General features: G+C 38.5%; 1 protein-coding gene across 7 annotated transcripts; it reads left to right on the top strand.

The window, feature by feature from the left end:
* The first annotated feature begins 42 nt into the window (after window positions 1-42).
* LOC121367864 lies at window positions 43-22,954 on the top strand. 7 transcript variants are annotated; one of them, XM_041492304.1, is made up of 5 exons: window positions 45-133; window positions 6,448-6,546; window positions 14,343-14,447; window positions 16,192-16,306; window positions 21,612-22,954. In XM_041492304.1, the coding sequence occupies exons 2-5, from the start codon at window positions 6,454-6,456 to the stop codon at window positions 21,704-21,706; spliced, it is 408 nt and encodes a 135-aa protein (XP_041348238.1). In that variant the 5' UTR covers window positions 45-133; window positions 6,448-6,453; the 3' UTR covers window positions 21,707-22,954. The 7 variants fall into 7 exon arrangements, 6 of the variants coding, with proteins under 6 accessions (XP_041348238.1, XP_041348262.1, XP_041348246.1 ...); XM_041492328.1 differs by having other exon boundaries at window positions 6,448-6,538; XM_041492312.1 differs by having other exon boundaries at window positions 51-178.
* The last annotated feature ends 2,356 nt before the right edge of the window (window positions 22,955-25,310 follow it).

The following is a 25,310-nucleotide window of genomic DNA, read 5'->3' on the forward strand; positions in this document are numbered from 1 at the left end:
AAAAGGGTCGACGTTTAGAACAACTTTGACGTCATACCTATTACGTCACAGTCGGTTTTATGAACGTCGGTGATGTTTACCATGTTATTGAAAACATATTCGTCTAAAGGGACAAGGAGGTAGGCTAAAGCAGGTGCGTGCGCAGTGTTTTCAGTAGGCCTATTGACACAAAACAAATGTAATTTTATTATCACTATTATTTCATAAGAATGTGTTTTTGTTTTGTTTGTTTCAGATTTTTTCTACGTACACATTCAATTGTACAAAATATTACGACTGTATTTAAACTGGTTGAATAACAATAATCTTGTAGAAAATTAAAAAATTTCAGATATTGACTTTATAAGCCAATTAATAGGGTAACTATCTATATGTTGTAATGTCTTTGAACATAATAGTGCAAAATGTGATATTAACATGCCACGGCAATTAAAAACCCCAAATTGCCGTCGGTGAAAGGGCCCACCGACGGCAATTTTGAGTATGCCGATGGCATTTGTTTTAATTGTCTTTTGCAGCGAATAAACTTGACTGAAAGATTATCTTTCTGTATGTACATGTAGTCACATTTCTTCAATGTATGTCAGTAAAACAATTTTTTTTTATAAATGGAATCATGTTTCTGATAAAGTTGCCCAAGTTTTCGGTGAATATGACATGAACATTGTTCTATGGATGACATTAAATTGTATAGTGTTCTCGTTGGGTGAAAATTAAAGGAGGGTGGTCGCGCGTCACCCCACCCCACCATTTCAAAAGAAAATAAAAAGAAGAGAAAAAGGAACGTTTGGTTACCGTATATCGTTGTGTGTTGGTCGACTTTGTGGAAATACCTATTCCTTATTTTGCCCCTCGGTATCTGGTACTGAAAAGTTGGTACGATGTACAAGCTGCCTTATTTTTGTGCAGTTAGTTAAAACGTAGTTCAATTAAAACAGTGTCGTTCTGACATTCACGGGTATTCGTTTTGCTAAACCGATCAAAGTTTTAATAATATTATTTTAATAGAGATTTTAAGATATCTGAAAAATAATTTAAAAAATTTGTAAAGCGATAACATTTTCCTTTTCTTTTTATTTCCATCTTCATCAAGTGAATCGACTGCATTGATATTGCCAGCTGATAAAAAGTAGTTTCGTTTTTGTAAAGGCGGTGTATATATTATTTGGCACTCAAGATAAATTATTTCAATAATGAACACTACCACTTCCATTTTTATAAGTGGTATTCCCCCTCCCTCCCTCCAAAAAAAATAAAATAAATTAAACGTTTCTAATATTTTATAAGGAATTAATGAATAAACAAATGACAGTAAGTAAAAATCATCAGTTACGACCAATTAAATCTGCAATTCAGGTAAAAATATCAGACACGAGAATGACCGTTCTGATCATGTGACAAACTTGGCGCCAAATAAGTAGTTTTTTCAGTCGGAGATTGCCAAAACGATAAAAATTAAATGTTTTCATTGCTAAAATAAAATATAACTGATATTGTGTGTATCAAACATACAAATGGATACTGGTATGGGACACAGCAGAGGCTGTTAGAAATAGTGTTAAATTACGTTACGGTAACTTCCGAAAGCTACTGAAGTTTTTTCGTCAGTTGCGTGTTCGTACACAATGCGGCTTGTTTCCTTTGATGTAGAATGTGCAGATCGATGTTTTTCATTGTGAAAAAAAGTGTGCATTTTGAAATAGCGGAGCTGGGTGCTGTAAATTATAACAGAATGCCAAAAAATAAAGAAGAGCGCAGAAAAACAAATAGGGCTGCCAAACGTGAAAAGGGGTGGCATAACACAGACGCGAGGAGGCAAATTGCAGTGAGAACGTATATTATACAACAACACAGGGTACGGGCATGACTAAATATAGTTCCATCGCATGGTGCTAACTAAACGCCCATTAACTCCAACCAGGACCCAAACGCCCGTGTTAAATACTGGCAGATAATGTTCATACATGTTTATACATTTTGCCGTCGGTGAGGAGCTTTACCGACGGCAGTAATTTTTATCCGGCGGCACAAAAGTATCATCGCGCGGTGACGCCCCCAACCGACGGCAGTTATAATTATGTCACCGACGTTAAATTGGGAGCCCTGCACTGTGTAGCACATTTAAAAGTTTAAGGTATAACATATTAGCTCCACTGACACATTGTAGCACATTTAAAAGTTCAAGGTATAACATATTAGCTCCAATGACACATTGTAGCACATTTAAAAGTTCAAGGTATAACATATTAGCTCCAATGACACATTGTAGCACATTTAAAAATTCAAGGTATAACATATTAGCTCCAATGACACATTGTAGCACATTTAAAAGTTCAAGGTATAACATATTAGCTCCACTGACACATTTTAGACAATATCATTACTATTATCCTGTTCAATTATTTAGACCCAAAGTTTTTTGCAAATGTTGCGTTTATTTCCTATTCGATATTTGTTTTCTTTGCATTTACATGAAAACAAACCCAAACCCCGACAGGTTTTATATACAAATCATCATATAAAATGCACGAAGTTGACTTAATTCCACTTTTTAAAAATCTCTGTGTTCGGAATGCACGTTATTTCTCCTATAAATAACTAAGGTCATTTGCATATCAAAAGATTGGGATCTGAGGCTACGTGAAGGCCATTATAGCTTGTTTCACTAAATCAAGGTTATTATTGTTTTGCAGTGTGTAACAGCATTGTCTAATCTTTCCGTTAAACATAGATGTAAACAAACAGAACATGTAACCCTTTCTTGTAGGTGCATTATATTTAATAAATTTAGCTAATGTATTATGTATTTTTATTTTATTATATCAATTCTATATTAGCATACCATACCTAACCTACCACAACTGAGGTGTAGCACAGTAATAAACACAAATCACCTCACACACCGCAGGAATGTGCTTTCCAAATTTATAAATAAATTTAATGCAGGGCCGGACCCAGAAGACCGGGGGGGGGGGGGGGGAGGATAAAATGTCAAAGGCCACCAACATCAAATAATAATAAAAATGTTATTTAATTTGCCTCTAAATTGGGAACTCATACATATATATATATATATATATATATATATATATATATATATATATATATATATATATATATATATATATATATATATATATATATAATTATGGTGGTGCTAGGGGCTGGGGTTTGGGGGTGGGGTGTTACATTTGTAATGCGAAAAACCAAAGGGCTATTGTTCGGACTCGTATGGGTTCAACCACTTTTTCATCCCGCATACACAGCCCTGAATGTCCAAAATACGATAGCATTGCTTGGTCAATAACATCATTATTTCGATCTATGACTGCACGTGCTATTGTAGCAATGTGTAAACCACGTAAAATACAAGTTAGGTAGGGTATATAAATTCATTGAAAATGTATTAGTCGACATTCTTGTTATTGTTATTTGAGGAAAAATATGGGTAAATCGAAAAACACTTCAGTTGATGTAAAATCGTGTATTAAGAACATTTTCGATTATTTTGAAGATGAATATCAGCGTGGTAGACCTAGGTATGCTTCTTATCGAATTATCGATCGAGTTGCCGCTGCACTTAAAGTTTCGGTTTCAACAGTAAAAAGAACTGTGAAAAATCTAAGCTCTACGAATCCGAGCACAGAAATCACTGTTAAAAAACACGACCGAAAACTCATCGATTTATTTGATAAAGATGTTATTAGACGACGAGTATACAGATTTTATAGAGAGGGCGAATTACCTACATTACATAAGATTAACGTGGCTTTAAGGGAGGAATGTGGAATCAACATATCCATATCAACTTTACGAAGAACACTCCATGACCTCGATTTTAAATACCAACATATGTCTACAACCGGAAAAGTGATTTTTGAGGACGCCAATATATCAGACAGGAGACTGTCCTATCTCCATGAAATATCCAGTTTACGAGAACAGGGGAATTTAATAGTGTATCAAGATGAGACCTGGGTGAATGTCAACCACACAACATCCCACCACTGGACAGATATCCACCCGGGCACAAGTACCGCCAATCACCTGCCGAAATCGGACGCTGCTGATCGAGTTCCTAAACTCTGTTCGGTGACTGGGAAGGGAAAAAGACTTATTATTTGTCATGTTAGCTGTGATAAATATGGATTGATAGATGGCTGTGAATTGATCTTTGAGGCTAAAAAAACAGACGGAGACTATCATGGTGAGATGAATCATGACAATTTCATCAAAAGGTTTGAAGAACAACTTATGCCTTCTCTACCAGAACCTTCTGTTATTGTCATGGATAACGCAAGCTACCACAACAAATTAACTGAGATTACACGATGTCCTGCACTAAACGCTAAAAAGGAAGAAATTCAGTCGTGGCTACGAAACAAAAATATACCTTTTGAGAGTAACATGACAAAGCCAGTTCTTTATGAACTTGTGAAAAGTAACAAATGTGCAAAGCAATTTGTTACTGATGATATTGCTGAACGCCATGGGCACTTGTGTCTAAGACTGCCGCCAAGACATTCTGAACTCAATCCGATAGAACTGATCTGGAGTCAAGTCAAAGGGCACATAGCTCGTCATAATGATGGTAAAATGATCACGGTGCGGAGAGAACTTGCACATGCATTGAACTCTGTCACACCTACACACTTCTCTGACGCAGTTAAACATGTAATAAAGATCGAAGAAGATTTTAGAAAACAAAATAGTTTTATAAGAAATAAAATACCCCCTGTGATAGTCCCCCTTAACGAAGATAGTGATGAAGAAATGAGTTCGTCGACTGATTAAGTTATTTCTCCATTTCCCCATCAGGAGTATTACTTTAATGTATGCATGAACTATTTAACACCAAAAACAATTTATTTCCATATCATTCACTATCAAACAACCTAACAACCTATAAACTAATCGACTAGAAATGCATATAGACTACACATACATACAAGAGAAATGTTTATTTAACGACACACTCAACGCATTTGATATACGTTTATGTGGCGTCAGACAAAACGGTTAAGGACCATTATGACAGTGAGAAAGAAACTCGCTACCGCCACATGGCCCACTGTTTCCGATAAGCAATTTTAATAAGCAATAAGGGACGTTTTATATGCACCATCCCATAGACAGGATAGCACATACCACAGCCTTTATACATCAGTTGTGGTGCACAGGCTGGAACTAGACACAACCCAATGGGACCACCATGTGGGATCGATCAGTCGACCTACCATGAGCGAACGCTTTACCTCTGAGCTACGTCCCGCTCCATATACAAAAGAAGCCTTAAGTGGGGTTGGGGTTGTGCAGAGGGTGACACCTCCACCAATCGCATGTATACCATATTCTTCTATCTCTCTCCCTATAACCATATAACCATAGATTAAAATATGTTGAGTGCGTCGTTACATAAATCACGTCTCTCTCTCTCTCTCTCTCTCTCTCTCTCTCTCTCTCTCTCTCTCTCTCTCTCTCTCTCTCTCTCTCTCTCTCTGTGTTTGTCTGTCTCTCCCTTCAGCGCGTGCGCTTGTGTATTCCACAATATAATTATAATATTTGATACATTTTTTTTTTCAAACTGAGGTTTTGTCACTTGAACTCCCCACCTGAATCCGCGCCTGCTTCATGTTTACAGATATTTTCTTAAATATAGGTCATACTACGATTTGTGCGGATAGGACGATAGAACTGAACATTAGTTTGAAACGCACTATAGAATGATGCTTTTGATATGCAAATGACCTTAGTTATTTATAGGAGAAATAATGTGCATTCCGAACACACAGAGATTTTTAAAAAGTGGAATTAAGTCAACTTCGTGCATTTTATATGATGATTTGTATATAAAACCTGTCGGGGGTTTGGGTTTGTTTTCATGTAAATGCAAAGAAAACAAATATCGAATAGGAAATAAACGTAACATTTGCAAAAAACTTTGGGTCTAAATAATTGAACAGGATAATAGTTATGTGTTGTTGTTATATATTAATAATTATTTTTAAAAATAAATATGAATATGCTGAATAACAAAAAGAAACACGTCTAATCACACATACCCTATATATATATATATATATTATAATAGTCCAATGGATAAAGCCTAAATATCAATGGAAACTTTTTAGAAAAACGGAAACTTGACACAGCGCTACGGAGTTGGTAACAGGCGGAGGGTGTGTTTTGGTGCTGTGGAATTTTGAAATGTAAACATAAAACGTAACAATATTGTCCAAAATGTATCACGTGAGTTTGGTCCTACATCAAGTTTCACGCTACAGATGATATCCTAACTGCATGCAAAGTGGCATGTTAGTATCACATAGTGCACTATTATACTACATACTATATGTCACAACTGTACTACACTAAAAATATTACTCCAAAAGTATTACACTAAAAATACTACACTAAAAGTATTACTCTTTATTTGTATTTCACCAGTGTCATATGCAGGTTGGGTGTATACCCTATGACGTCATTACTCATTCCACTGCTGGTTGTGGGGGCAAGTCAGTGCAGATCACTAGTGGAGGTGAGGCAGTAAGAAACTTTTGTAAATCTGTGGTATCCCTAGCTGAAGGGCGGGACGTAGCCCAGTGGCAAAGCGCTCGCCTGATGTGCAGTCGGTCTAAGATTGATCCTCATCGGTGACCTATTGGGCTATTTCTCGTTCAAGCCAGTGCTCTTATGGCAAAGGCCATAGTATGTGAGATGGTGCATACATGTAGTGGGTTTCCTCTATAGGGTGTATACTACCAAATTAAAGTGAATCAGAAACAATTGGGGGTCAAGCTGCTCATTTTAGAGATAACGAGTAGCATCTGTTTTTGTTTTACCGGTACCTCATACATGATGATGTTCCAAGCAGAAGGCTATTTGATACAGTGGTACTAGGTGAAATAAAATTGCATACATGATGATGTTCCAAGCAGAAGGCTATTTGATACAGTGGTACTAGGTGAAATAAAATTGCATACATTTTTTTGTCCAGATGAAACTCTGACCCAGCCGGAAGTTATTTGGTTTAGTACTACCTGTGAAACTATATGTCAGAATTAACAAATGTGTGACACCCAATAGCCGATAGTATTGTTGTTAATCAAAACAAACTTTTAACTTTACCCCTAGCTGAATTTTAGCCTCCTGCCTATATAATTATACCTTCCCAGTGGCAACAGTTATAATATAATATGATAGGATTACGTGTTAACGGTACAATCTCGGATACCTCTGAAAGTCGCAGACCTTAGTTTCAACCCGCGGATATGGACTCAAAGTTTGGTTCAGCTGCAAACATGTAACACATTTGGATAAAGGTACAATAGAGTGAAACAAGAGTTTGTGAAGTTGAAACGGGAAATACCCTCAAATAGTAGACGATAACTGTTACTTCTCAGAGGTACATTCGTTTTTAAAACTATAAAAATGCATTTTGTGTTATTAATGACACCAGAATGACCAGAAATACGTCGGATGTACGGGAATCGAAAAACTTAACAATACAATCAAGTAATGTCTGGATTTATTTGTCAAAAACGGCTCCAATAGTGAAAAATACGTCATAGGAAGGAAGAAAACTCGTTGTCGCCACTTCATGGGATTCGCTTTTCGATTAGCAGTAAGGGACCTTTTATATGCACCATCCCACAGACAGGATAACACATACCACGGCCTTTGATATACCAGTCGTTGTGCACTGGCTGGAGCGAGAATTAGCCCAATGGGCCCACAGACGGAGATCGATCCCAGACCGACCGCGCATGAAGCGAGCGCTTTACCACCGGGCTACGCCCCGCGCAAAATTCGTCATAGAATTTAAACATTGCATGAATGAATGAATGAATGAATGAATGAATGAATGTTTAACGACACTCCAGCACGAAAAATGCATCGGCTATTGGGTGTCAAACTATGGTAAAGGCAACAAAAAAATGTGATGATCAACATCAATATAAAAATTCAACAGTTCAATTAAAACACGGTGTAAAGAACTGTGCAACAAATACAAATATCACAGATATATAAAATTAAATTTAGAATAAAAGTCCGTATCACGTAAACATTGTAAAACTAATTCTGGATGGAATCGAAATGATTCCATCACATTTCTCTCACCAAAAATATCTTTTCGCGTTTCTTTCAGAAACTGACACTCCACCAAAATGTGGCGCACAGTCAGAAGACACTGACAATGCTCACACTGAGGTGGAGGATCCTTCTTCAAGATAAATGAATGGGTCAAGTAAGTGTGACCTATGCGGGCACGACACAATACTATTTCATCCTTCCTGTACTGTCTATAGGAGGACTGCCACTCTCCCAAGACTGGCTTGATAGCATGAAGCTTGTTCGCAACCGCAACCATCCCAATCATGTCAAAAAGATAAATTTGTTGATATTATTTTTAAAATCAGTTTAAGGCACACCAACCCTGGCATGAGGCAAATCCAAAGCAGACTTGGCAGCTGAATCTGCCTTTTCATTACCCCTGATGCCAACATGGCTGGGTACCCAACAAAATACAACAAGTTTATTCGCAATAAATAAAAAGACACACTTTCGTATCACCATCCCAATTAAGGGATGGTCCAGCTTTATATTATGTAAAGCTTGAAGACACGAAAGTGAGTCAGTAAAAATAATAAACTTGGATGCTATGGAATCTTTAATTTCTTTTAAGGCTTTAATGACTGCCCAAACTTCAGCACTAAAAATTGATGCCGAGTCAGGCAGTCTCATGGAAATGATAGTGTCTATTGGAAAAACTGTAGCACAAGCCATAGAATTCCCATCCCGTGATCCGTCTGTATACACAGGAATGTAATCACGGTACTTGTCATGAATTTCCATGAAAAACTGTTTGTACACAACAGCATCTGTGCGATCTTTCTTCAGATGCGCCAGATCAAACACAATTTTAGGTGGTGTAATACACCAGGGTGGTAAAACAAAATATGAAGGAGTTTCCAAAGTGTCAGTTAAATCAATGTTGGAAAGCGACAAAAAGTGCTTAATGCGAAGACCAAATGTACGAATAGCATTTAGCCTTGCATCAAACAACTTCATATATTTGTTGTCAAACACCACATCATGTGTAGGATATTGTGGTAAAGAGTTAATCTTGGTAGCATACTGCAGAGAAAGCTTTGCACGTCTAGCACCCAAACAAGGTTCGTGTGCATCAACATACAAGCTCTCTACAGGAGATGTTCTAAATGCACCAAGACATAGCCTAAGTCCCTGGTTGTGTATAGGATCTAGGCATCTGCAAGTAAGACTTGCGTGCCGACCCATACACAATGCATCCATAATCTAGTTTAGACCTCACAAGAGATCTATACAGACGGAGCATAACCTTTCGGTCTGCTCCCCATTCTGTATTACCAATAACTTTTAAAATATTGAGAGCTTTCAAGCCCTTCTTTTTAACATATTTGAGATGGGGCACAAAAGATAGCTTCCTGTCAAATATAACCCCCAGAAATTTAGTCTCCTCCACAACTGGAATTGGATTTTTGTCCAAAAACAACTGTGGATCTAAGTGGAGACCTCTTTTCTGGCAGATATGCATACAAACCGTTTTTGCCTTTGAGAATCTAATGCCATTGTCAGTTGCCCATTGATGAAGTTTATTCAAACAAAGCTGCAACTTACGTTCAATGATACTCATATTGGACGATCTATAGCAAATCTGAAAATCATCGACATATAACGAGCAATCCACACCAAGTGTTAAACACTGCGTGATGCTGTTAATTTTCACAGAAAATAAAGTTACAGACAGGATACTACCTTGAGGCACTCCCATCTCCTGTGGGTGAATGTCGGGAAAAAGTCGACCCCACCCAAACTTTAAAAGATCTATCTTTTAAAAATTGAGAAATACAAATAGGAAGTCGACCTCTAAGGCCCATGCCATGGAGGTCTTTTAAAATCCCATACCTCCATGTGGTATCATAAGCTTTCTCCAAATCAAAAAACACTGAAACCAAGTGCTGATTATGGATGAAAGCTTCCCTACAAAACGTTTCAAATCTAACAAGATGATCAACCGTGCTACATCTGGATCTGAACCCACATTGCACGTTAGTAAGCAATTTGTGGGATTCAAGATACCAGACAAGTCTACGATTGATCATTCGTTCCATGATTTTACAAATGCAACTTGTCAAAGCGATAGGGTGATAGCTAGTAGGATTAGTTGGATCCTTACCAGGCTTGGAAATAGGAATGATAATAGCTTTCCTCCAATCATAAGGAAAGTTTCCAGAAATCCAGATGTTATTAAAAATATTCAAAAGAACCATCAAAGATGATTCAGGTAAATGTTTTAATAACTGATAATGAATTTCATCTGGTCCTACTGAAGTATCATGGGTTCTACGAAGAGCATCCTGCAATTCCTCCATAGAGAAATGCCTGTTGTACACTTCAGCATTTTCAGATGAAAAATTAATGGACTGCTTTTCATCTTTATTTCTGACAAATGTAAAGGCATCTGTACTGAAAGCAGAAGATGAGTTATGAGAAAAGTTGTCTGCCAATGCATTGTCCATATCATTGACAGACAAATGATGAACTGTATTACTGGATTCTTTACCTTTGCTTTTACGGATCCTATTCCAGACAGATCTTACTAATGTTTGTGAATTCAACTTGGAGACAAAAGTTCTCCAAGATGATTTCTTACTCTGTCTAATCTCTCTTCGAGCCTTAGTCCTAGCAATACGAAATGCATCCAGGTTATCCCCAGTAGGTTCATGTTTGAACCTCTCAAGCAACCTGTTTCGCTCTTTGAATGCATCCTTACACTTATCATTAAACCATGGTTTATTGAAACGCTTTGGCACTGCCGAAGTCTTAGGAATAGTTTCATCTGCAATGTCCTTCAAGATGGAAGTGAACAAAGACATGGAGTCATTAGCATCAGTAATGGCAAATTGTTGCAGACGAGTGCTGCACAGATGCTGAAACTGACCCCAATTGGCCTTCGCCAACTTCCACCCTTGAACCCTTTCAAGTGATGGTGGTCCATCATTCTCCAAAATAATGGGCAAGTGGTCACTACCACAAAGGTCTGAACCAACTTTCCAGGAGAAATCAACAAAAAGTGATGGACTACAAAGAGTGAAAGATCCACTTGCAGAATGAAAATATGTACAACTTTTATCATTAAATAAAAGTAAGTCGTTTTTGAGAATTAAGTCTTCCAATTGTTTACCTCTAATATTGATATCCTCACATTCCCCACAAAGTGTGGTGGCCATTAAAATCTCCCATAATAATAAAGGGAGTAGGGAGCTGGTCAATAACATCTTGAAGATCCCTAGGATTAAAATTAAAATGATTACGAGGTGGCAAGTAAACTGAACATAGAGTAATAGTTTTATGAGCTGTAACCTTTACAGCCACAGCTTGTAAATTGGTAGTTAATGTTACTGAACTCTGAGGAATGTTTTCATTAACAAGAATGGAAACACCCCCAGATGCTCTATTTTCAGTTTCTTGAAACTTATGATAGAGGTTAAATCCTCTCATAGTAATATGATCAGTGTCCTTCAAGAAAGTTTCCTGAAGACACACTGCAAAAGGATTATTTCTTTGAATTAAAAGACTTAATTCATCAAAATTGGGCCTAAGCCCACGGCAATTCCACTGTAGGAATTTATTTGCCATTGGGTGGAAGTATGGGCGTTATCTTAGGCTTTGGTGGTGGTCTTTTTGTTTGTGGATAATCATGAGAGATGTCCATCTCATCTTCCAGATCATCCAAAGCCTCAAATGAATTAGCAGTTGAAACTGGTCGCTGTTCATATTTCTTTAGTCTACCTGACAAGTTATCTTTGTATTGTTTTTTGGTTTTCTTTTTGGTGACAGGTTTGCTACAACCTGGTTTTCCAACTGGTGAAACCACTGGTGCATTCTGGGAATCTGAGGACATTTGGGACAGAGCAGTTTGCATCTGAACAGCCTTTGCTGCCCGCTTTTGAGCCTTGTCTACATCCGATAAAGTACTCGTAGTAGAGACCTTAACTGCTGCAGCATAGGATTTTTCCACAGCAACAATTGACTTGGTCTCCACCAACTTTCTGGTTTCAGGAAACGACAGACGTTTTTAAACCCTAACCTGTTGTATCCGTTTTTCCAATTGCCATCTTGGGCACTCTCGACAGTAAGCAAAATGGTTTCCCTTGCAGCTAATACATGATATATCAATATGACATGTCTTGCTCTCGTGGTCAAACTGCCCACATCGTGCACATATCAGTTTGCTACGGCAAGTGTTTTGACCATGTCCATATATTTGGCATTTAAAACACCGCAAGGGATTTGGAATGAATGGTACAACTGGTATGTTTAGATACCCAGCCTTGATGGATTCAGGAAGGAGAGGTTTATCAAAAGTTATGATAAATGTGTTCATTGGAACCAATTCATTGTTCTGACGAACACGTATCCGTTTAACAAACGAAACACCTTGTGAGATTTTCACATATCTCATCTTCACTCACTCCTTCCAAATCTCGTGATCGAATCACTCCCTTTGATGAATTAAGGGACTTGTGCACACTGACTTTGATGGATATATTACATAGCATTTTGGATTTGAGAAGACATTTGGAATGACTCTCCATGAAGCATTCTACCAACAGAGAACCATTCCTTAACTTTTTTACACTCTTCGGCTCACCAGCCAAGCCTTGGAGTCCCTTCTCAACTGCAAAAGGCGATAATGTTTGCAAGGCTCCATCGTTTGAAGATTCTATAACGAGGAAACTTGGCCAAATATCCGAAGAAATAATTTTTGATTTCTTCACAGTCAAACTAGACAACATGGATTCCTCATCAGAGGAGGAGGAATCTGAAACCTCGGTGCAGACTCTCTTCAGAGTCCCATCAAATGTTGGAGATTTGTTAATATCCATGTTAGTATGGAGTGTTAATTCATAAACCATGCTCCCCACCCACCACCGAGTCCAACAAGGGGACATGATGCTGCGGATAACCAGCAGACATCCATGCCAGGGATACATGGTTGATATACTTGGGCAATAAACAAAAAATAGATCACCCAATTGACCCTAGCCACCGCCCCAAGAGCAACAAATACAAAAGGTAAATAAAACAATGTTTGTTCTTGGCTAAAATAAACAAAACAAAGGTTGTTTGCTCTCGAGCTTGGCATGACCAGCCGATTGATCAGGTCGGTCGATGTGCGGTCGATGTGGGATAGATCCCCATCGGTGGGCCCATTGAGTTATTTCTCGTTCCAGCCATTGCATCACAACTGGTACATCAATGGCTGTGGAATGTGCTATCCTGTCTATGGGATGGTGCATATAAAAGATCCCTTGCTAATAGTACACAAAATGTAGTGGGTTTTCTTTCTAAGACTACGTGTCCAAATTACCAAATGTTTGACATCCAATAGCCGATGATTAAGGGGAAATGATACTATTCGGTAAAAATTTAAAAGTCATTGTACCTTCTTGAAATTTTCACATATTATAGATATAACCTTATATTACTGGAATGTCCACATAAAATCATAGGTCATGACTATTTACTTTACAATTGTATACAGAATCTAAAAGTCATTACACCTTTTTTATTTTTGCACATATAGTAATGCTGGATGAGTAAATCAATATAAGATAATAAAAATGTACTGTAACCGTTGAAACCTATTTACAGATTTTTTTTTGACATTCCAATGACTGAATAGCATCATTTCCCCTTAAAGGGACGTAGCTCGATTCCCGTCAGCGGGCACATTGCGCTATTTTTCGTTCCAGCCAGTGCACCACAACTGGTGTAACAAAGGCCGTGGCATGTACTATCCTGTCTGTGAGATGATGCATATAAAATATCCCTTGCTGTTAATCGAAAAGAGTAACCCACGAAGTGGCGACAGCGGGTTTCCTCTCTCAATATCTGTGTTGTTCGTAACCATATGTCCGACGCCATATAACCGTCAGTAAAATGTGTTGAGTGCCTTGTTAAATAAAATATTTCCTTCCGATGATTAAATAATCAATGTGCTCTAGTGGTGTCATTAAACAAAACAAACTTTTAACTTTCCATTACTAGATTTATGTTAGCTGTTATCGCCAGTCTACATTAGAAAACCTGAAGAATTAGCACACATCGTTATAAAACACGACAAAATAACATACAGAGAAGCGAGGAAATCAAACTAAAACATAGCCCAGTGGTAAAGCTTTTGCTTGATGCGCGGTCGGTTTGTGATCGATTCTCGTTAGTGAACTTCTAAGAAAAGAAGCTGAATAAGGAAAAGCTAATTTTGTTCAATGCCTTGTGATTATCTTTTCCAGAGACCAACGTTTCCACAAATCTGTCGATCCACATTCGACTGTGTAGGTTTGCATCAAGTCTGCGTTCTTACAATCTCTCGGTTGTATGGTCACTGTTTTATCAGAGTAAGTATTCGACTCTGTAGGTTTGCATCAAGTCTGTGTTCTTACAATCTCTCGAGTGTATGGTCACTGTTTTATCAGAGTAAGTATTCGACTCTGTAGGTTTGCATCCAGTCTGCGTTTTTACAATCTCTCGAGTGTATGGTCACTGTTTTATCACAGTAAGTATTTGACTGTGTAGGTTTGCATCAAGTCTGCGTTCTTACAATCTCTCGAGTGTATGGTCACTGTTTTATCACAGTAAGTATTCGACTGTGTAGGTTTGCATCAAGTCTGCATTTTTACAATCTCTCGGTTGTATGGTCACTGTTTTATCACAGTAAGTATTCGACTGTAGGTTTACATCAAGTCTGCATTCTTACAATCTCTCGAATGTATGGTCACTGTTTTATCACAGTAAGTATTCGACTGTAGGTTTGCATCAAGTCTGCGTTTTTACAATCTCTCGGTTGTATGGTCACTGTTTTATCACAGTAAGTATTCGACTGTAGGTTTACATCAAGTCTGCATTCTTACAATCTCTCGAATGTATGGTCACTGTTTTATCAGAGTAAGTATTCGACTGTGTAGGTTTGCATCAAGTCTGCATTTTTACAATCTCTCGGTTGTATGGTCACTGTTTTATCACAGTAAGTATTCGACTGTAGGTTTACATCAAGTCTGCATTCTTACAATCTCTCGAATGTATGGTCACTGTTTTATCACAGTAAGTATTCGACTGTGTAGGTTTGCATCAAGTCTGCGTTCTTACAATCTCTCGGTTGTATGGTCACTGTTTTATCACAGTAAGTATTCGACTGTGTAGGTTTGCATCAAGTCTACGTTCTTACAATCTCTCGAGTGTATGGTCACTGTTTTATCACAGTAAGTATTCGACTAGGTTTGCATCAAGTCTACGTTCTTACAATTTCTCGAGTGTATGGTCACTGTTTTATCACAGTAAGTATTTGACTGTGTAGGTTTACATCAAGTCTGCATTCTTACAATCTCTCGAATGTATGGTCACTGTTTTATCAGAGTAAGTATTCGACTGTGTAGGTTTGCATCAAGTCTGCGTTTTTACAATCTCTCGGTTGTATGGTCATTGTTTTATCAGAGTAAGTATTCGACTGTATTATTGTCACTGTTTTATTTGATTGTATAGGTTTGCATTAGGTCTGCGTTCTAACAACTCGAGAGAGAAAGTATTCGGTTGTATAAGTTTGCTAAAACGAGAAATAGCCCAATGGGCCCACCCACGGGACGTCTGTGTCATGGAGTGTCGGTAGCGGGTTTACTAACTCGTTATATGCGTGGTCCTTTAACCAGTTATGTCCGACGCCATACAGCCATAAATACAAATATATTGAGGTGCGTTGTTAAGTAAAGCAGTCTTTGTTTCCCTTTTGTGTTTTGCTGCACTGTAAAATGATGCAGAGAGGAAATTCGGGATTTAATGGAATGGATATGATATTGCATGTTATATAACAGGCCACCACGAACAAATGATGAATATGGCAAATATTGTAATCTATTAAGGGTCACCACGAACAAATGATGAATATGACAAATATTGCAGGTTATTAAGGGCCACCACGAACAAATGATACAACTATTGCATGCTATTAAGGGTCACCACGAACAAATGATGAATATGGCAAATATTGTAATCTATTAAGGGTCACCACGAACAAATGATGAATATTACAAAAATTGCAGGTTATTAAGGGCCACCACGAACGAATTATGAATATGACAAATATTGCAGGCTGTTACGGGTCACCGTGAACAAGTGAACCCGGATATGGATGTGGATGAACGATTAATTGAAGATTTGGACAAGATAGCTGTGTCTGCAGCGACTGGGAAAAGACGAAAAAGAGGTACAATGTGACGAAAGAGAGGTACATGTGACAAAAAGGGGTACAATGTGACGAAAGAGAGGTACATGTGACGAAAAGGGGTGCAGTGTGACGCAAGAAAGGTACTTGTGACAAAAAGGGGTACGATGTAACGAAAGAGGGGGTACATGTGATGAAAAGGGATGCAGTGTGATGCAAGAGAGGTACATGTGACAAAAAGGGGTACAATGTGATGAAAGAGAAATACATAATGTGACGAAAGAGAGGTACAATGTGACGAAAGAGAGGTACAATGTGACGAAAGAGAGGTATATAATGTGACGAAAGACAGGTACAATGTGACGAAAGAGAGGTACATAATGTGACGAAAGAGAGGTACAATGTGACGAAAGAGAGGTACAATGTGACGAAATAGAGGTATATAATGTGACGAAAGAGAGGTACAACGTGATGAAAGGGAGGTACAATGTACAATGTGACGAAAGAGAGGTATATAATGTGACGAAAGAGAGGTATAATGTGACGAAAGAGAGGTATATAATGTGACGAAAGAGAGGTACATGTGATGAAAGAGAGGTACAATGTGATGAAAGAGAGGTACATGTGATGCAAGAGAGATATATAATGTGATGAAAGAGAGGTACAATGTGACAAATGAGAGGTACAGTGTAATGAAAGAGAGGTATATAATGTGTCGAAAGACAGGTACAATGTGATGAAAGAGAGGTATATAATGTGACGAAAGACAGGTACAATGTGACGAAAGAGAGGTATATAATGTGACGAAAAAGAGGTACATGTGACGAAAGAGAGGTACAATGTGACGAAAAAGAGGTATAATGTGACGAAAGAGAGGTACAATGTGATGAAAGAGAGGTACATGTGATGCAAGAGAGATATATAATGTGATGAAAGAGAGGTACAATGTGACAAATGAGAGGTACAGTGTAATGAAAGAGAGGTATATAATGTGTCGAAAGACAGGTACAATGTGATGAAAGAGAGGTATATAATGTGACGAAAGACAGGTACAATGTGACGAAAGAGAGGTATATAATGTGACGAAAAAGAGGTACATGTGACGAAAGAGAGGTACAATGTGACGAAAAAGAGGTATAATGTGACGAAAGAGAGGTACAATGTGACGAAAGAGAGGTATATAATGTGACGAAAGAGAGGTACAATGTGACGAAAGAGAGGTATATAATGTGACGAAAGAGAGATATATAATGTGACGAAAGAGAGATATATAATGTGACGAAAGAGAGGTACAATGTGACGAAAGAGAGGTATATAATGTGACGAAAGACAGGTACAATGTGACGAAAGAGAGGTATATAATGTGACGAAAGAGAGGTACAATGTGACGAAAGAGAGGTACAATGTGACGAACGAGAGGTATATAATGTGACGAAAGACAGGTACAATGTGACGAAAGAGAGGTATATAATGTGACGAAAGACAGGTACAATGTGACGAAAGAGAGGTACAATGTGACGAAAGAGAGGTACAATGTGACGAAAGAGAGGTATATAATGTGACGAAAGAGAGATATATAATGTGACGAAAGAGAGATATATAATGTGACGAAAGAGAGGTACAATGTGACGAAAGAGAGGTATATAATGTGACGAAAGACAGGTACAATGTGACGAAAGAGAGGTATATAATGTGACGAAAGAGAGGTACAATGTGACGAAAGAGAGGTACAATGTGACGAACGAGAGGTATATAATGTGACGAAAGACAGGTACAATGTGACGAAAGAGAGGTATATAATGTGACGAAAGACAGGTACAATGTGACGAAAGAGAGGTACAATGTGATGAACGAGAGGTACAATGTGACAAAAGAGAGGTATATAATGTGACGAAAGACAGGTACAATGTGACGAAAGAGAGGTATATAATGTGATGAAAGAGAGGTACAATGTGACGAAAGAGAGGTATATAATGTGACGAAAGAGAGGTACAATGTGACGAAAGAGAGGTACATAATGTGATGAAGGAGAGGTACATGTGATGAAAGAGAGGTACAATGTGATGAAAGAGAGGTATATAATGTGACGAAAGATGGGTACAATGTGACGAAAGAGAGGTATATAATGTGACGAAAGACAGGTACAATGTGACGAAAGAGAGGTATATAATGTGACGAAAGAGAGGTACAATGTGACGAACGAGAGGTATATAATGTGACGAAAGACAGGTACAATGTGACGAAAGAGAGGTATATAATGTGACGAAAGACAGGTACAATGTGACGAAAGAGAGGTACAATGTGATGAACGAGAGGTACAATGTGACAAAAGAGAGGTATATAATGTGACGAAAGACAGGTACAATGTGACGAAAGAGAGGTATATAATGTGATGAAAGAGAGGTACAATGTGACGAAAGAGAGGTATATAATGTGACGAAAGAGAGGTACAATGTGACGAAAGAGAGGTATATAATGTGATGAAGGAGAGGTACATGTGATGAAAGAGAGGTACAATGTGATGAAAGAGAGGTACAATGTGATGAACGAGAGGTACAATGTGACGAAAGAGAGGTATATAATGTGACGAAAGATGGGTACAATGTGACGAAAGAGAGGTATATAATGTGACGAAAGAGAGGTATAATGTGGCGAAAGAGAGGTATATAATGTGACGAAAGAGAGGTACAATGTGACGAAAGAGAGGTACAATGTGGCGAAAGAGAGGTATATAATGTGACGAAAGAGAGGTACAATGTGACGAAAGAGAGGTACAATGTGACGAAAGAGAGGTACAATGTGATGAAAGAGAGGTACAATGTGACGAAAGAGAGGTATATAATGTGACAAAAGAGAGGTACAATGTGACGAAAGAGAGGTACAATGTGACAAAAGAGAGGTATATAATGTGACGAAAGATGGGTACAATGTGACGAAAGAGAGGTACAATGTGACGAAAGAGAGGTACAATGTGACGAAAGAGAGGTATATAATGTGACGAAAGAGAGGTACAATGTGACGAAAGAGAGGTACAATGTGACGAAAGAGAGGTACAATGTGATGAAAGAGAGGTACGATGTGACGAAAGAGAGGTACATGTGATGAAAGAGAGGTACAATGTGATGAAAGAGAGGTACAATGTGACGAAAGAGAGGTACAATGTGACGAAAGAGAGGTACATGTGACGAAAGAGAGGTACAATGTGACGAAAGAGAGGTACAATGTGATGGAAGAGAGGTACATGTGATGAAAGAGAGGTACAATGTGACGAAAGAGAGGTATATAATGTGACGAAAGAGAGGTACAATGTGACGAAAGAGAGGTACAATGTGACGAAAGAGAGGTACAATGTGATGAAAGAGAGGTACAATGTGACGAAAGAGAGGTACAATGTGATGAAAGAGAGGTACAATGTGACGAAAGAGAGGTACATGTGATGAAAGAGAGGTACAATGTGACGAAAGAGAGGTATATAATGTGATGAAAGAGAGGTACATGTGATGAAAGAGAGGTACAATGTGATGAAAGAGAGGTACAATGTGACGAAAGAGAGGTATATAATGTGACAAAAGAGAGGTACAATGTGACGAAAGAGGTACGATGTGACGAAAACATTGGTTATGAATTCTTAAAAGAACACGGGGCTGGGGTGGGGGTGGGGGGTGGAGGGTTTCGTTATAAAACAGAATCAGAGGACGCCGTGACAGTATTGTGGTAAACAAAAAGATCACTTTAAAACTAAATAAAGCTCGCTGTTTTTCGGTGTGTGTGAAACAAGTTGCTTTTCTCTTGTGTGGTCTGGTATTTTGTAGTGTATGAGCTATCCTTTGTTTCATTTGGTTTCTACTTATTTTCGTGCTTGTATATATTAAATTAAGTTTCAAGCACGCTGTCTTTAGGCCACATCTCTGTTATTTGGTCCATGACAGTAGGTTAGTGTTAGTGTTTGGGCTGTATGTCCATGACAGTAGGTTAGTATTAGTGTTTGGGCTCTATGCCCATGACAGTGGGTTAGTGTTTGGGCTGTATGTCCATGACAGTGGATTAGTATTAGTGTTTGGGCTGTATGTCCATGACAGTGGGTTAGTGTTAGTGTTTGGGCTGTATGTCTATGACAGTGGGTTAGTATTAGTGTTTTGGCTGTATGTCCATGACAGTGGGTTAGTGTTTGGGCCGTATGCCCATGACAGTGGGTTAGTATTAGTGTTTTGGCTGTATGTCCACGACAGTGGGTTAGTGTTAGTGTTAGGGCTGTATGTCCACGACATTGGGTTAGTGTTAGTGTTTGGGCTGTATGTCCACGGCAGTGGGTTAGTGTTAGTGTTTGGGCTGTATGTCCACGGCAGTGGGTTAGTGTTAGTGTTTGGGCTGTATGTCCACGACAGTGGGTTAGTATTAGTGTTTGGGCTGTATGTACAGGACAGTGGGTTAGTATTAGTGTTTGGGCTGTATGCACACGACAGTGGGTTAGTGTTAGTGTTTGGGCTGTATCCCACGACAGTGGGTTAGTGTTAGTGTTTGGGCTGTATGCCCACGACAGTGGGTTAGTGTTAGTGTTTGGGCTGTATGCCCACGACAGTGGGTTAGTGTTAGTGTTTGGGCTGTATGCCCACGACAGTGGGTTAGTGTTAGTGTTTGGGCTGTATGCACACGACGGTGGGTTAGTGTTAGTGTTTGAGCTGTATGTCCATGCCAGTGGGTTAGTGTTAGCGTTTAATTAGAGAGATGTCGGTGTAGTGGCCTTACACCTACCCGCTGATCTCGCTCTCTGGGTGCGAGCAGGTACTGGGCAGTGAACTCAGCATCTACCATCCTAACGTGCGGAGGATAATGCATCATTCTTGGTTCTAATGTGACGTCTTGTGAAGGTCGAAACACTGTTACATAGTACATGACACTGGTCAAATGCCATGGTACGTGTTTTCCTGTCTGTGGAAAAGTGCATAAAAAGCACCCCTTGCTGCATTAGGAAAACTGTATGTCATAATTACCAAATGTTTGACATCCAATAGCCGATGATTAATTAATCAATGTGCTCTAGTGGTGTCATTAAACAAAACAAACAAAGGAAAATCATTCACTGGAGAGGATGGGTATTGCGATAGTGGATTTATTGCAATATCACATGGGAATTGTATAATATGATTTAATTAATAACATTATTTACAAAAGCGTTAAAATTATATTAAGGAGGAAATATTTTAACAAAGTAAGACAAACATAAAAACAAAGACAAAAAATCTTTATATATTTACTTAATTATTAAATTTAATTATTATTATTATTATTATATTTTTTCTTCATTCAATGAAGTGATTTCATACAATTTGTATACCGTACTTTTCAGGTATCAGTGGTCCAGAAACCCATGTTGTCGATTCCGGAGCACAGAGTCATTGGAGGAGTTTAAATTCAAGGAAGAAGCGTCGTGTCAGAAGATAAAAGACCACGAACAGTACACTTGTGGTTTTCTGTGTCAGGTTTTAATTGCCTGCTTGTAACAGCGAAAGACTTAACTACTTGTAGAAACATCATTTACTAAAAGGAAACATACAGTTGTCGATATAGAGCTATTGATAATCTTCTCAATGTTTGAATTAAAGTCAGGCTCGCAAGATTGTTCAATTATGATCCAACAAAATTTTGCCTTAAAATAAACAATTACTTTGTGATGAAATGCCCTCTAATCCCGGCCCAAAGGCAATGGCAGATCTAATGGGGAACCCCAACAGTCTGCTCACACACACACTAAATTTTGCAATAGTTACAGTTTAATTTTATTTTGGTCACTGATAGGAATGATATCTGGAAGGGGACACAACCACTAGTAGAGGTTACAGCCTCTTTAGTGGGGGTGGAAGGAGCACAAGCAATATTGTAACCTTTATTTATAGCGTTAGACTAAAAAACCCTGTACATTTTAGTCCTTGAGTGGGGATCAAGTTCCCCACCAACCCCAGTTCCTACGGACCCGTAATCAACCAGACCTCGTTCCACGTGTTAGCGTTAAGATCACCTTAGGTTCATAAGGTAGTTATGTACTTAAGGTGATCTTAATGCCAAGATTGCTTTGTGGGGGGGGGGGGGGGGGGGGAGGTACATAGTCGTTATATCTTACATTGTTTGTTGGTATATATACGTTGGTTTTGGTTATGTAGTCATCAAATTAGAAAGAAAGAAAAAACAACTTAAATATTCAACTACAAATGCTATCTGTTTAAAATGGGAAACGGCTTATGACAGTCAGTGCCAGCTGAAAAGGAACGTACACACCGTGTATATTTCAAGTCACATGATTTGTGCCAGTCTGCCGGAGGCTTGTTCAGAAGAGCGACCGATCGCGGACACTCACTAGACTTTTTTTTTAAGCCTAACGTTAGATGCATGTTATACGATAGAAAATGATTGTGCCACTCAAATTGTTCGCTAGCGTTCGGCCTCCTGAACTAGCCACTAATTTGTGGGAATCGGTTGGAATACCATCATGGACATCGATCATTGGTTATAATCGGGTAGCACCAACCGATCTACTCTATATTATACAATCTGTTAGAATTATATAAACAAAAGAAGGATATTAAGGACCAGGGCCCCATTTCGCGAAGCTATCTTAGGACTACTATCGCCGTAAATACCTACCATTTATAATGTCTGATATATCCATTCCATAATACACAATTATTTACATTACTCTGTCTTGTGTTTCTATTAATTTTATGCAAAGTGGTGGCTATCCACGGTGCATTCATGCTATATTTCCTTAATTATTATGCTAATTAGTGCTGATTAAAATATCCACCACACTTCAAAAAACAAACTGGCCTCGGTGGCGTCGTGGTTAGGCCATTGGTCTACAGGTTGGTAGGTACTGGGTTCGGATCCCAGTCGAGGCATGGAATTTTTAATCCAGATACCGACTCCAAACCCTCAGTGAGTGCTCCGCAAGGCTCAGTGGGTAGGCGTAAACCACTTCCACCGACCAGTGATCCATAACTGGTTCAACAAAGGCCATGGTTTGTGCTATCCTGCCTGTGGGAAGCGCAAATAAAAGATCCCTTGCTGCTAATCGGAAAGAGTAGCCCATGTAGTGGCGACAGCGGGTTTCCTCTCAAAATCTGTGTGGTCCTTAACCATATGTCTGACGCCATATAACCATAAATAAAATGTCTTGAGTGCATCGTTAAATAAAACATTTCTTTCTTTCTTTCAAAAAACAAAAATGTATAGCCTAGTGTGTGCCGATGCTCTGAGAACACAAAAGCACATGGCTGGTGAAGTTTGCACCAATTACAACAAGGTCACGGCCGGGCCGGTGCTATGCACTGGTAAAATAGTGTTAAGAGGGTGTTTGGAATGGGTGAGCTGGTCAGTTTCGACACATGACATACTATGACGTATACCGAGTAGGAAAACACCAAATTTGGTCATCTCTTTTAATATGCATTAAGGCAAGACGCCATGAAGATTGGCCCGGGGGTTAGCATCACTGGGCTGAAATAATAGAAAATTAAGCTTCTCCACACCTCAAGTTCACCTGAACAAAGTTATAACATGGAGGTGACATTCCAAATGTTTGCTGTTGTAAAATGTGAGGTACTGACAGCAGAACCTTATGAAATGGTCACATTAAAATTACAAGACCATACTGGGTACTGGCATATTTTAATATGTCATATGCATGAACTTTTATTAAAAACTTAATTTAAATATTGGATTTGGCAAATTCAAGTGAGCCAGAAAAAGGTTATTTTGGGACAGTATGAGAGGGAAGTATGCACACTGGCAGCTGTCAACAGGACACATGGGCAATTTCAAACTGGGAGTGAACTGAAGCCTAAAGTATCTGATGGCTGAGAGAATTGACCACAATCATAAACAAATTCAAAACAGAACAAGCATCAGTTTACTGCATGAGAGTATTTATTAACATAACACACACCACAGGTTCCATTCCACTGAAGACTGCTACATGCTAAGACATACAAAAGTTCACAGTTTACCTTATCCTAAAAGAATACACCACACCCAGTGAGCTAACAATGAAGCCAAAGAAAAATCCAACAGAAAACCTGCACAACAAGGGTGCCTTTCAAAAGGGACACCAATGTCTGTTCAAAAGAACTATAGGTGTTACTAAAAGAAAGTGTCTTAAGCCTGAAGGTGACAACATACCAGTTACCAAGAGACTTAGCCAAGAAGAGTTCAGCGCTGTGATACACCATTGTAATGGACAGTCATACATCGTCAAGGATGCGAATGGAATTCTCAGTGACATTAGACTTCTCCGACCAACACGGATCTCAACTGGAGGTGTTACAAAGGCAGGTGAGTTCCTGAAAGCAAAAATGGACGTGAATGATTCCAAAATTATACACTGTGGTATGCTTCTAATGATATTTAATGACAGTAATGAAGACCACAGACTAGCTTCTCCAGGGTGCAATGGCAAGTACACATGGAATCTAGACTTGTGTCAGAAGTGGGGCCTATTCAAAAAACTTACTCGACCCCGAACTGAACTATAACTCTGTCGGCAACAAACTGTGAACACTCGGTGAATTCTTTCGGATATATATATATATATATGTTATAATTTTGTATGTATGTATCTATGTATGTATGTATGTATGTATGTATGTACGTATATATTTACCTGAACTATTATAAAATGCAATCTGGATATATACCTTGGCCTGAACATTTCTTTGGAACCATATTTCTACAGTGCTGCCTTTGATTATTGATTACATGTGGCTCTAGACTTAAGTGGTGTATATTGACACACAAACTGTGAGAAACATCAAAAGATTTTGGTAAAGGGACTGATTTGACATGAATCATGTATCGAAGCCTGTGTACATTAATTGGCTTGTGTTTATCCTGATCAGGCAGTCTAATATTCATGACACCATATGCCATATTTTTATAATGTCTGATATATCCATTCCATAATACACAATTATTTACATTACTCTGTCTTGTGTTTCTATTAATTTTATGCAAAGTGGTGGCTATCCACGGTGCATTCATGCTATATTTCCTTAAT

This window comes from Gigantopelta aegis, chromosome 1, assembly GCF_016097555.1.
Source record: "Gigantopelta aegis isolate Gae_Host chromosome 1, Gae_host_genome, whole genome shotgun sequence".
Taxonomy (NCBI): Eukaryota; Metazoa; Mollusca; class Gastropoda; order Neomphalida; family Peltospiridae; genus Gigantopelta; species Gigantopelta aegis.

Bases quoted from the DNA above. Each gene is read 5' to 3' on its own strand.
- LOC121367864 (XM_041492295.1), top strand. From the start codon at position 73: ATGTTTACCATGTTATTGAAAACATATTCGTCTAAAGGGACAAGGAG. The intron at 120-6,447 runs GTAGGCTAAAGC...GTATTTCACCAG, and splicing joins TCGTCTAAAGGGACAAGGAG to TGTCATATGCAGGTTGGGTG. The intron at 14,448-16,191 runs GTAAGTATTCGA...CAAATATTGCAG, and splicing joins ATGGTCACTGTTTTATCAGA to GCTGTTACGGGTCACCGTGA.